Source organism: Amblyomma americanum, chromosome 11 (genome assembly GCF_052857255.1).
Source record: "Amblyomma americanum isolate KBUSLIRL-KWMA chromosome 11, ASM5285725v1, whole genome shotgun sequence".
In the NCBI taxonomy this organism is placed as follows: Eukaryota; Metazoa; Arthropoda; class Arachnida; order Ixodida; family Ixodidae; genus Amblyomma; species Amblyomma americanum.
In genome coordinates, this window is record NC_135507.1 from 13,163,586 (window position 1) to 13,175,706 (window position 12,121).

At 43.4% G+C, this 12,121-nt stretch overlaps 1 protein-coding gene across 4 annotated transcripts in view; it reads right to left on the reverse strand.

Moving 5' to 3' along the window:
* Positions 1-287: 287 nt before the first annotated feature.
* Positions 288-12,121, reverse strand: part of Cpes (Ceramide phosphoethanolamine synthase) — an 86,574-nt gene continuing 74,740 nt past the window's right edge. For all 4 annotated transcript variants that reach the window (XM_077642862.1, XM_077642864.1, XM_077642863.1 and 1 more), the window contains exons 6-9: positions 9,856-10,010; positions 4,742-4,864; positions 4,136-4,216; positions 288-3,060 (exon numbers count right to left, since the gene is read on the reverse strand). In XM_077642862.1, coding sequence (XP_077498988.1) covers positions 3,040-3,060; positions 4,136-4,216; positions 4,742-4,864; positions 9,856-10,010 — 380 coding nt within the window. In that variant the 3' untranslated portion in view covers positions 288-3,039. The remainder of the gene's footprint in view (positions 3,061-4,135; positions 4,217-4,741; positions 4,865-9,855; positions 10,011-12,121) is intronic.

Consider the following 12,121-nt stretch of genomic DNA (forward strand, 5'->3'; position numbering starts at 1 on the left):
AGTGTCTCCCACTTTAGATGTGCAAAAAAAAGTCGGAAAAACTTGATCCAAACCACCTAATTTTGAAAATACCTTTTGAATAAGGTACAGATTGACAATTTCTCTCCATAAAAATGCTGATAAGCATTCCTTGGCACAATGTCGGAGTGGCTCCTTTTTGCGTTGCGCTAAGTGTGGAAGAAAGTCAGGAACACTTCCAGCGTATCAACGGCAATGGCAAAAGAAGTGAAAAGCTCTTCCAACTTTTATTTTATATGCTTCACCCCCTTTCACCACTTCTTAGCGGGCAAGCCACAGCGGCAGCTGACCATAACACCATTCTTTTTTCATGGCACATCCCTACAGGAACAATTCAGAATGTTCGCGCACTTTTTTTTTTTATGCTTCACCCTTTTGCACCTAGGCATTGCAGAAAAGCCACCATGGGAGGTGACTGCCTCTGCATTTCAGCTCTATATATTGTGTGCCCCCAAGTTCGATACTCACATGTTTGCACATGAGCAGTTGGTCATTAGATATATTATAAGACTAGAATTTGTCAAAATTTTGAATGCAGTAGCAGGAAAATTGATTTATCCAGGAACATATTAATTAACCAGAAAGAAATAGTGCAGCCCTATGGGGCACTTTTAATGCCCACATTTTGAGCGTATTTACTCGGAGCATATCAACGAGGTTCTGCGATTTGCAAATTAATGCAGAGTGCTTGATTGACAAGTGCAACCTTGTAGCAGTGCATCCAATGTTCTGGTTTGGTTATTTCGCCTAAGGTAAGAGTTGACATGAATTGCCTAGCTTGCCGAACGGAGCTGCTCTTGCTGCTGAGGTAGAACATTCTGTAAGTGTTGAATCGTATTCTCATGTGCTGGCAGAAAATGTCAATTTGTTCTCCATGTGCCTTTACCCTGAGCTACAACATTCGCTATGCTTTTGATCTTTCACACCACACTTGGTTTAAATTAATACAATGCTACAACATCAAAGAATGATCTCCTTTTTTGCACTACCTGTCACAAAGCTTCAAGCAAAATATCCTAGGGGCTTGGCAACGTGCACTCACAGTAAAAAAATAATTTATTTATAAATAACTACAAACATTTGCTCACATATTTATTCATACACATTTCGTTTGTTAGACGCTCTACTTTGATGTCTTACTCAAAAAGAATAGCATTTGCTCGCTGCATATACAACATAGTATATTAATGAGGCTCGTTGCGAGATGCCCATGAACCAACACGTAAAAATGACTCAAATCTAACCTTCACCTGTGCACTGTACACAACAGGGGGAATGCACGCAAGGAACACATTTATCGTGAAATGTGAAGAAATTTGCTGTTCGTTGGCCTCCACCACCTGCGCCCTGAGGCTCAACGGCTATAAATAAATCACTATGTACACATCTACTACACACATTGTACACAGAGCATTCTACTTTGAAACAGTGTTATATATCACAATAAACATCGCCCAATAACGGCTGCATAGTCATAACTCCTTCACTTTCCGAACCCTTTACTGTTTTTCATTACATGATTATTTGTAGACTAGGCAAGAAGACTAAACTCTGTGAAATAGACTAGTCAAAGACAACAAGGTAACTGTGTTAAGGTATTATTGCAATGGATAACATTTCTCTTCTTGTTGCTCGGGCACAGAATAACCCACCGACACAACTATATTGCATTGATCATTGCTGCTTTTTTAATGCCTCTTTTCCACACTTGCCACTCGTACACAGTGGCAGGGAGCAATTCGATTTTTGACTTTCTTCTTTAGCAGTCTCAGCATGTCGTTTAAGCATGTTTAAAGAAAACTTTGGCACTGAGTACAAATGTTTTTTACACTGCAGATGTAGAGGTACATCCCTGCCACTTGCTACATCCAGCACTTTAACCAGGTACCTAAAGGCACAAATCACATGCGTTGTTCCACTGGGAGATTACTGATTGACAGGAGGCCTACGACTTTTAATAAATCTGGTGCTAAATACTTGCAAATTCACTGCACGGGATTCTTTGGTGGTTCTGAACTCGGGACTATGGTTGTAGCAGCCTGTTTGGGTAACAAAATGTGCAGCGGCGAAGACACTGAATTAGTGCACATTGTGTAACTTGCCCAAATGTGAGGTCAATGGCTGTTTTACCAAAGCAGTAGGATGCACCATGGTAATGGTGGCAAACAGCGGAAGCACGTAGAATAAATGGCAATGCGTGACTGATGAGAATGAAATGATTGCCCAAAACAACTGACTGTGGAATGTGCACCTTCATGCAAGTAAGAAGATACTGCTGTGTAGTGTGGTACACAACTCTGGTCAAGGCATTGCTGCAGTTGCACTGTTTCTTTCAAATACTGAGGCCAACATGAGCAGAAGTGTCACTGAAGGACGCAAGGATATGAACAACGTCGAGTTGCGTTAAAGCGCGGGGAGGGTGTAGAAGAGGATAAAAAAAATGCTCTGAAACATAACAAGCAGCAGAGGCGATAATGCAAAGCCACAGCTCTGTAATTACTGCCAAGGCAGCAAAGTGGCCATGCTAAACGAAATCGCAAAGAATGTGAAAAGAAATCGCCTGACGATATGCAGCAGGGTAACCTCCAGAGCCTGCCGTCCTTGCTCCAATGGCCGTAAGGCGGACCTTCAAAATGTCATTTGGAGACTCCTCCTCCTTGAGGGAAGGCGTTGAGAACAGTCTTTGAAGTGTCTAAAGCTGTCTCCTTGCTTTGACGAAAGGCCTTGAAGGTCTTTGACTGAAGGTCTTTAACAGAAGGCCTTGAAGATTTTTGATGGAACGCTTTGAAGGTCTTCAAAGGAAGGCCTCAAAATGTCACTCCGGCACACACGATGCGACGGAAAATCAACGTGGCACCGCAGATTGCTGCACAAAGTGTTGGGGGCAGCAGAAAAAAAAAATGCAGATAAAGCTGTCTAGTGTCTTGTACACTGCAAGTGTATGGAACGCTTCATGAAACGAGTGGTGGTGGCTAGGCCTTCTTGTTGAACTGCCTCCCCTCTTCAGATGGCGCACCACTTTCATAAAAGGTAGCTCCGGACCTGCGAGGAATGATGCACAAAACATCCTCAGCTAACTGGCAGGCGGTGGAAACCAGTAATCACAGCATGACCTTTCAAGATATTCTGGTGTGCACATGCCTACCTCATTTACTCCTCTATTTGCCTCATATACCTCATAGGCCCCAAGCAGGCCAATGGTCTTGTTGTTTTATGTTTTATTTCTATGTTGTAAATGAACACTGTCTTATAAGAATACATTTTTAGGTTTAATTTTTTTCATTTAAAATTTTGATATGTGCATAATAGTGCTATGTTCATGATAGAAAAATATTAATTATATTGAGTTTTATGGCTTTTTACTAAGGCTATGATGCACCAAACACAAAGTTAGAATGTCCTTTGTTATGATAATAAAAGAAAGAAATAGGTTTAGGTAAATACTCATGACTCTGAGCATCACTAAAGGGCACGGCTGACAGTGATATTGCTTGTAGTTGTGCCTTTGAAAGTTTGCTTGCTCTGTCATCACATGTTGCAGTCTATATCTTGTGAATGCTTTCAACAGGCGTGCATCTTAAGACATCACATGACGTCACATTGTTTTTTGTTTGTGGTTCGAATACTACTTGAACAGCATGGTCATCAATTTCCTGTCTAGTCGTGCATCTAATCTAGGCATGCACATAATTTAAACCTCTTATGCAGCACTGCATCGTAGAGGCCTTTCAAGTGCTTCCAATCACTAGCATATAAAAACATGTGGCTGCCTGTAAGACAAATGCAAATGCAATGTGTGCAGAGGTTTCAATTTCGTTTATTACTTTAAATTCCTAGGCATCACTAATGCTGCAAACAATAAATATGCCACTGAATGCTGCCCTTGTTATTTGTACAAGCATTGGTGAGTACCAATACTACAGGATAAAATCAAGAAGTCTCTCACAATATGCACATGACATAATTAGAGTATTTTTAAATGAGCATTTTGGATTTATATTTGCACTTAGTAACCTCGCACAAGTAAAATGACTGGCTATATGGCTATTGACAGCTGCTGTACTGAATACAGAAACTGTTTAAAATAACAATTAAAAATGGACACCACGGTACGTACAGTTCTCAAATGAAATTCCGTGAATAGAACCAGGGTTCCAAGAACTGCGAAGCCAATGTATTGAATCCACATCAAAAATTCCTGAAAGAGGGACAAGAACCAAGAGCATGAATTCAGGTGTCAGAACTTTCACGGAAAGAGCTGAAACATCATTTATCGAAATAGGAAACATGAATTCCTGTCTTAATGCAATTTCTATAACTGCCTTATGGCCGACATTTTTTCTTCTGAAACCTCAAGCGCATGCATCTGCACCCTGAAGCGGAGCACACTCGCAATACAGAACACTTTCTACATCTCAAGACTTGCAGCATTTCCTCGAAGCATTAATTTGTCATATGCATATGTTGGGTAATGCACGTATGTAGAAGCCGCCCACAAATCACAATGGGTGCAGCAATATTCAGTTCAGTAAGCACCAACCATGCTTGCCACCTGGACTTTTACTTTCTTTTGCATACACAGGTTCACCTGGTCTGAATGGAAATCTTCTGGAAAGTTCCCGGGCCCAATCCTCACCATATATGAATACTGGTATCTCCATATCACGACTACGCACGAACCCACATCCTTCAGTTGAAAAAGGAGCACCGAGATGTCACTCACCCACATGCGGTTAATGAAGATTGCAAACAGGAACATTTCCATGAGCGCGTGAGCATTGGAAATGCGCCAGAACCACATAATGATCCACATCATGGAAGAACGTAGCACCTCTGTTTGAGGGATCTGGGAGTCGAAAGAAAAAACGATGATATAAAAAACAAAACTGCTACTTCTGAAAGAAACAGTCAGATAGGTAGCAATTGGAGGGTTGCTGAGTCAAGTCATAGTCAAGATGCAAGGAGAAGTATAAAACCAAGGTGTGCCAGTTATGTGAAATCCTTATCTTGGTTAAAATTATGGTTCCTTAACAAGCTAAGAGGATAACAACAAAGACCAATGTTATCTCTGTCAATTAAAAGTCTTTGCCAAGTGAAATAGCAATTGGTTTTTTAAGCATATCAGATCGCACATAAATTCAGCTTCAACCCTCTGACATGCAATTCCTTGTTACCATCAAACAGAAATACTTTGCCACCTTATATTCAGACCTTAGGAAAGGCAATTCATTAATAGTTATCCACTGCAAAAAACGAAGTAATTTTTTTGCAGGGATGTGCACAATATCCCACTTTATGTGAGCTATTACCAATTAAAAATCAGTGCCTTTTGCCTAAGTGGTAGCTGAATTAAGATCGTTCCGTAGTCCAGTAATTACAACCTTTGTCCATAAAGTTCTGAGACTGAGTCCACTAAAAAAATGCGTTTAACATTGAAATCATTTATGCAGCACCCCTTTGAAATAGTCTCCCTTGCAGTCTATACACAGCTTCCAACGCTTACTGAGGTCTTGGAAACGGTTGGAAAATGCTTCTTTTGTCAAGGCTGTCAGATCCTTTGTCATGGTGTCTTGAACAGCCTCCACACTCCCCATCCAGCGACCTTTTAGGGCTCTCTTCACACGACGAAACAGGAAAAAATAACATGGGAAGAGCTAGGCCAGCAGAGTATGGCGGATGGGGAAGAACAGTGTTGCTGTGCTTGGCGAGAAATTTTGTCTCGCTGAGAGCAGTGTGCGGCCTTGCATTATCGTGGAGAAGGATCCATTGTCCAGATGCCCGTAAGTCAGGGCGACGGTGTCGCAGTGCATCATGCATGTGTTGGGGCACGCGGATATAAAGCTCCTGATTCACCGTCTGCCCTTGTGGGACGAACTTGTAGAGTATGACATGCCTGGCATCAAAAAAAAACTATCAGCATCGTCTTTGTTTTGGTCCTCTGTCGCCGCACCTTTCTCAACGCCGAAGAATTTGTGGACCGCCATTCGTCACTCTGCCTCTTTGTTTCAGGATCATATTGAAAACACCGTGTTTTGTCTTCAGCAATGATGCTGTCGATGAATGCAGCACCCGGCCTTCTCTGCCTCGAAGAGCAAATCAGCGCTCACTGATGCCCGCATGTCCTTCTGGTCCTGTGTGAGGGAGTGCGGCACAAGTCTGGCATTCATCTTTCGCTTCCCCAAGTTCTCGCGCAAAATTTGGTGGCATGTTCTCTTACTAATGTTGAGAGCATCTGATAGCATGCAGACTGTAATGGTGCGGTCTTGCTGTATGATTTCCCTGATCTGAGCCACGTTGTTTTCATTCCGTCAGGTTGAAGGGCGCCCCTGCCTTGTGTCGTCTTCCACCGACATTCTCCCCAAAACACACCTCTTGTGCCACTCAAAATCTCGCGCCCGTGATAATGTCTCGTTGCCGTAAGCATCATAAAGGAGATCATACGTCTGTGTGGCTGTCTTGCCAAGCTTCACACAGAATTTTATGTTTGCACGCTGTTCGAGGTGGACGTCCATCTCTCCACATTCACTCACAGTAGAGTGTGCAGACAGCTAGTGACAACGCATTTTTCTACATGTAGTGCCATCTAGCGGCTGCCACAGCAATTAACAAAAATAGCTCAGGTTAGCCCAAAAAGATCGCGCTACACATACGCACCAACATTTGTTTCCCGGAATAATTTCTAGAGAAGAAAATAAATCAGTCTTGAAACTTTATGGACAATGGTTGTACAAGCCCTGAGGTCACACTGTATTTACTACAACTGTAAATTTAAAGAATAAGCAATCTGTATCATGGACTTGTGAAACTGAAAAGAGTGAATCTCCATATACTAGTTTAAAGTGTATATTGTAAGTTGCCTTTGAAGCAAGCTCTGAACTGTGCCAGGCATTCATATGATCCTATAGCTGTGAGGCTCCCTGAGCTGTATTGAACTCAAACAAAATGCATGTGTACTTACGCATTTACTGCACTATACTTACTTCGGGGGACTGGAAGGAGGAAAAGTTTGGGTTTGTTCACTTATGGATGCCACGTTTTCGGAACCTCACAATTTCATTTCAACTAAGGTGGCACAATAACCATGGCACCAAATTTTATGCTATTCAGCAAAATGCAAGAAAAAATGCTAAGATTAGCAGAGATTCCAGAAGGTAAGATCATGGTACGCAGTATTACGATGCTCTCTCAATATTATGGTCTCATTATTACGGGTCTCTTTGTATTAGCTTTTTTTCAGTTATGAGTGGATTCAAGCTAGTGCCAAAAATGTAATTATAGGGTATACGTATTTCCTACAACCAGCCAAAGGAAACAACCTCAACACTGGCTACCATGATAGGCACAGGGCACAGATTTTACAAAAATACAGCAGAAGCCCCAAAAGTATCAGATGTGAAGACCACCGATGAAGGTGCTAACGCTGCTGTGAGTGCAACTCATAATGAGGAAAGCACCATACGGCAACAACGAGGTCTGGCCAAGGCATCTAGAACACAGGCTACCGAACTACACGATTTATGTGCTTAATGTCTTTTACTTGCTGAACGCTCCTCTCTTGTTTGTGACAGTACAGTTGTTTATGGGAGATATTACCCAATAATGGATACTAACTGATAACACTGTCCACTTCTAGTTTCTGCAGCACTGTCGGTGCTTTTAAGCCCTTTAAAGGGAAGCTGAAGTACTTTTTGAAAAAATTGAGTTCCATGCAGCATTTCATAGCTTTTAGTCCACTGAAAAAGAATATCGCATTCGAAAAGGGTGGAAATAAACGCAAAAAGCTGTTTTTTGGAAGAAAATATGCACCAGCGTCTCAGGGCGCCGAGCGAACGCCGCGAATGGCCAAGATCGTCGTGACATCATCTACGGCGATCTCCGGCCAGCACCGACTGTGTTGCTGCGTAGCGCGTTGCTTCAGCTGGCTTGAGAACTGTGTTTTGCAAACTATGGATCCATCGTTCACCAAAGCACGGGCCGAAAAGCAGCAAGCAAAGCAGACGGCCGGCAGACCACCCGTGAATGGCGTCATTTCCGCCAGTTCCCCCTTTCTGCCGTCCCCCAATTCGGCGCTTCCGGAAGCGAAGAGAGCGTGTCGACGGCGGGTTTTTGACAAGCGATTGCGGCTCATTTTGCAAACAGAATCGAGAATAAATTTACACACATGATTTTCAAAGTCCCTTCTTTCCAGCCACAGCGTTTCATGCAATTTGAAAACCGTTTCAGCTTCCCTTTAAGTGCTTACTCCTCAAGGTCAAATGAAGGCCACGTGCAAAATGAACAGCAAGCGGGAGGCTTCCAAAAAGACACATCACCTGCAGTCACTACTGCAATGCAGCAAGCAGACTAACAAACATAAAGCTACACAGTTTTAAATTCAGTAATGAATATGTAAAGTACTGAGTAATGAATATGTAAAGTACTTGCGCCCATAGGCGCCTCATAGCGCAGGACCATGCGCCGCCATATTCACGTGACCTCGCCACCAAGATGGGCCTTTTGGTTTTGGCAGCTGTCAGCGCACTGGCACCGTCCGGCAGGGTGCTTTTCGAGCTCTCACACTGCATAATGAACTGGCTGGTGGTGCAATTGCGCTGAGCACTGAATGTTTGATTTAGGCAAGCAATTTACTCATCTCCTTCTGACTGCTTGGATTGGTCCGAATGTGTCAGCAAACTGGACGGCCTGCTGCAAACTTTTTTGTTCACCATCTGACACTCATAGTAGCACAAAAGAATTATTTACAAGCTACGTAAATTATAAACAAAGTGTAGTCTAATAGCTTCTGCTGTTCAAAATTTACAACTGAACGTGCCTGTGTGTGTTGTCTTGCCACTTAATGCCTATATATTATCTCATCTTCTGTTAAGCGTCCTGACTTTCAAAGGAAAACAATGCAAGCTGCTCAAGGTTTAATTGCTCTGAGGTGTTTGAATATGCTCAGGCAAAAGTAAGATAAAACTGCACTGGAGTACGTGGGTCGCAGATGTAGTCAGTTGGAATCAGCTGATATGTAAGAAAATTGTCTTGCGAAGTTGCACCACTGTCGTGCCTATAAGTATGAATATCATCCATGCCATCAAAAGTGTCGGCGACCAAGATGCATTTTGAGTTGAGTGTCCTGTTCAACTAGAAGTTTTTGCTTCTCAAGCAGGAAACTGAGGATTTAGTCATTGTGTTTCATTAAGTTTCGTGGCTGTGTGGTTTGGGACCTTGACGAAGTCGGTGTTTACAGTTTCGATCACGCTCAAATTAAGATGGCTTTGTAGAGCATTGCTTGAACTCGTTGATGGTATGCAAGTCAACATGGCATCTGCCATGTAATGTTTTTTTTTAAGACATGTTAAGAACATGAGTCCCTAACATGCGCCGAGCATGGCGTTTTGCTTTATATGCCAGGCATGGCTCAGGAAGCCAGAGATGGTGGTGGTCTTAGTGGTGCCACCTGTTGTGCACAAAACAAACTGCTTTCTGTAGCTCCACATCAGTAAATATTTTGATTTCTGAAGTTGCAGCTTAAAACACTTGCCTTCTGCAATTACAGCTTCTGAATACAACTGTATCGTTACCACCCTCCCCATCTCTCCATTCCTGTTGTGGATGCGCTTAGCTATGCCACATGACAAGAGATGGTGCAACATTCTTGAGAACGACTTCTGGCCACACAATCCACCTGAATAGCATTCTCTCATTCGCCACCAGTCAACAAAGGAGTTTTCACATAATTGTGATGCGCCACAATGCCAATGCAGTTTCCTGAAGAAAACTGCCTTACTCAGATGCTGCTGTAAAAATATTGCCGTAGTTTCACGAGAATAGGTATGAATTATTACCACACACCTCTTTCCTGGAGCCAGGCAGCTCTAAGAGTATGTGGTATTCGTTGATGTAGCGGTCCCAGAAGAAGCAGCTGACGGCCATCTGGGCGCCAAGACAGAGCACCACCACCATGATCTTCTTCACAGGGTGTGGGGCCACCGAGAACGTGGAACCGCCTGCCACAGGGACAAGGTGGAAGAAACAACCATAAAGATGGTTTAAGTTCGCATTAGTAGTACACAAGCAATGTTATCTTATCACACAATCATAGCACACCTTTTGTTTATAAAGCATTAGCATGCTATGAACTTTTTTTAATAATTTCTGTAGCTTTTAGTAAGGAACCAACAATCCGTCTGTTGTGTTGGGTTTAATGGCGCATAAGCATCTAAGGCTATCATGCGCCAAGCTCAAGGTGTACGAAAATTGTTCTCTGCTGAATTTTACAAACTTGAAAAACTCAGTGATGTACAGAAATAAAAATTTTAGTTCATACTTGTTGGTAATGAGAAAGGAACTTTAAAAATGGCTAATAGAGGAAGCTTTAAAGAGGGTCAGGTAACCTCAGCAACTATCCTTGCCCCGGCAAGGATCTCGAGGCTGCCAACTCATCAAAAATAATAATCCTCAGCCCTGTTCTCAGAATGAGAGGGTGGCTGAGGTGTACCACCATATGTAGCTAGGGCATATGCATATGTAGCTAGGGCAGACGTGAAAAGCTCTTTATCTTTCTACCTCGAACATACTGCAGTGCAACATACTGCAGACCAAGCAGGTGGAAAGATACAGACGCAGACTACAACACGTTATCAATGGAATGGGATACATACTAGAAACATGTGCTTAGTTCCAGAAAAGCAGACACAAAAAAATGACATGACACAACTTACCAAATGTAGGAAAAGAATACATTCAACATGACAAACATTGTTATAAGATTGTACATGCTACATGCTACTAGTAGTAGATCAGGTTCTTGAGTTACAATACTATCCTGCATGGCAGACTGGAAATCAGCACAGAAAATCACATAAAACTATGTGAAATGACATCAAGCAATGAAGCTTTATATCCTTGGCCTGCCCTACTCACACATCAGTACACATATATTATGGGCCCAATTAAGTGCATCACGCTTTTTCGTCTTAAAAATTGTTTGCCAGGTTTGTTTGCACACCTCTGTGGTCTCCTGAGTGCAAGATATGGATGTGGAGAAATCACACTTATGTTTATAAGTGGCATTGCTTTCATGTGACGAATGGAGCAGTAAAATTTAGAGGTCCGGCCCTCACACTTGTATAGTTTCTGTATTATCCTGGAAGTAACACAACAGTCCTAAATGCAATTTTCATCAGTCAGAATTACAACTGCATTGTTAAACCAAATGCATGACTTCTTTTAACGATTTATTTGCTTGTTGCTTCTCATTTTTAGCTTTTAATTCCTACATGTCAAGTTTATTATTGTTTCCACCACTGAGGTACGTGCAAACAAGTATGCACCAATGCACCAAGATAGAAACATAGCCCATGAAGGAGCACTAAGGAAGAAAATAAAAATTGGAGGACGCTTAAGCTTCGCCTTTAAGAGTGGCGACAGCGTGTTGCAGCACTGCCAGGGAGTCCACGGAATGTCATCGCCCGTTCGGCGCGACGAGCGGCAAACCACGTAGAAGCGCTGCCAGGCGCCTTGTGCGGGACTCAAGTTGCAGTCGTAGTTCGTCGGCACATAGTTCTCGACAAACCCGATGCCACGAACGCCAGCATAGCTTCCGTGCCGAACGAACGGGCAGCAAGCCACAAGGTTTGTGGTGAACGCGCTTAATTTGGATGTGCGCTGCGTTGTTCGCCGCTCACCGCGTGATTCCTGCGTGCCCGCACGGCCCCACTGCGCCCGAACGAGACGAGCGGGAAACGCTATAGTGCCTCAATGCCAACGCCGGGGCGGAGACAACTTCAGCGGCGTCGCCACATTGAATCACACGGGATCAGCGGCGCTAGCGTTTGTAACGGCGCCGTTCATGCACTCGGCGCGCTTCAAAGTGCTTTAACTTGAACGGCTTTTTGCAGCGAGAGCTACACTGGGCCACCAGTCGAGCATTTCGCGGTACATGGGAGAGGCCAGTTGTGACTCAATATGGCGGCGTCGCTTCAGTTGTCTCCACCCCTGAACGGCGGCGCTGGCGTTGAGGAACCCTAGGAGGCGCTGCAGTCGCGCGCCATCTGTTGGGGCAGTGGAGTACATTGCGAGGAGGAGGAGGAGGGGGATTTTTCGCTCACGGGGAGGA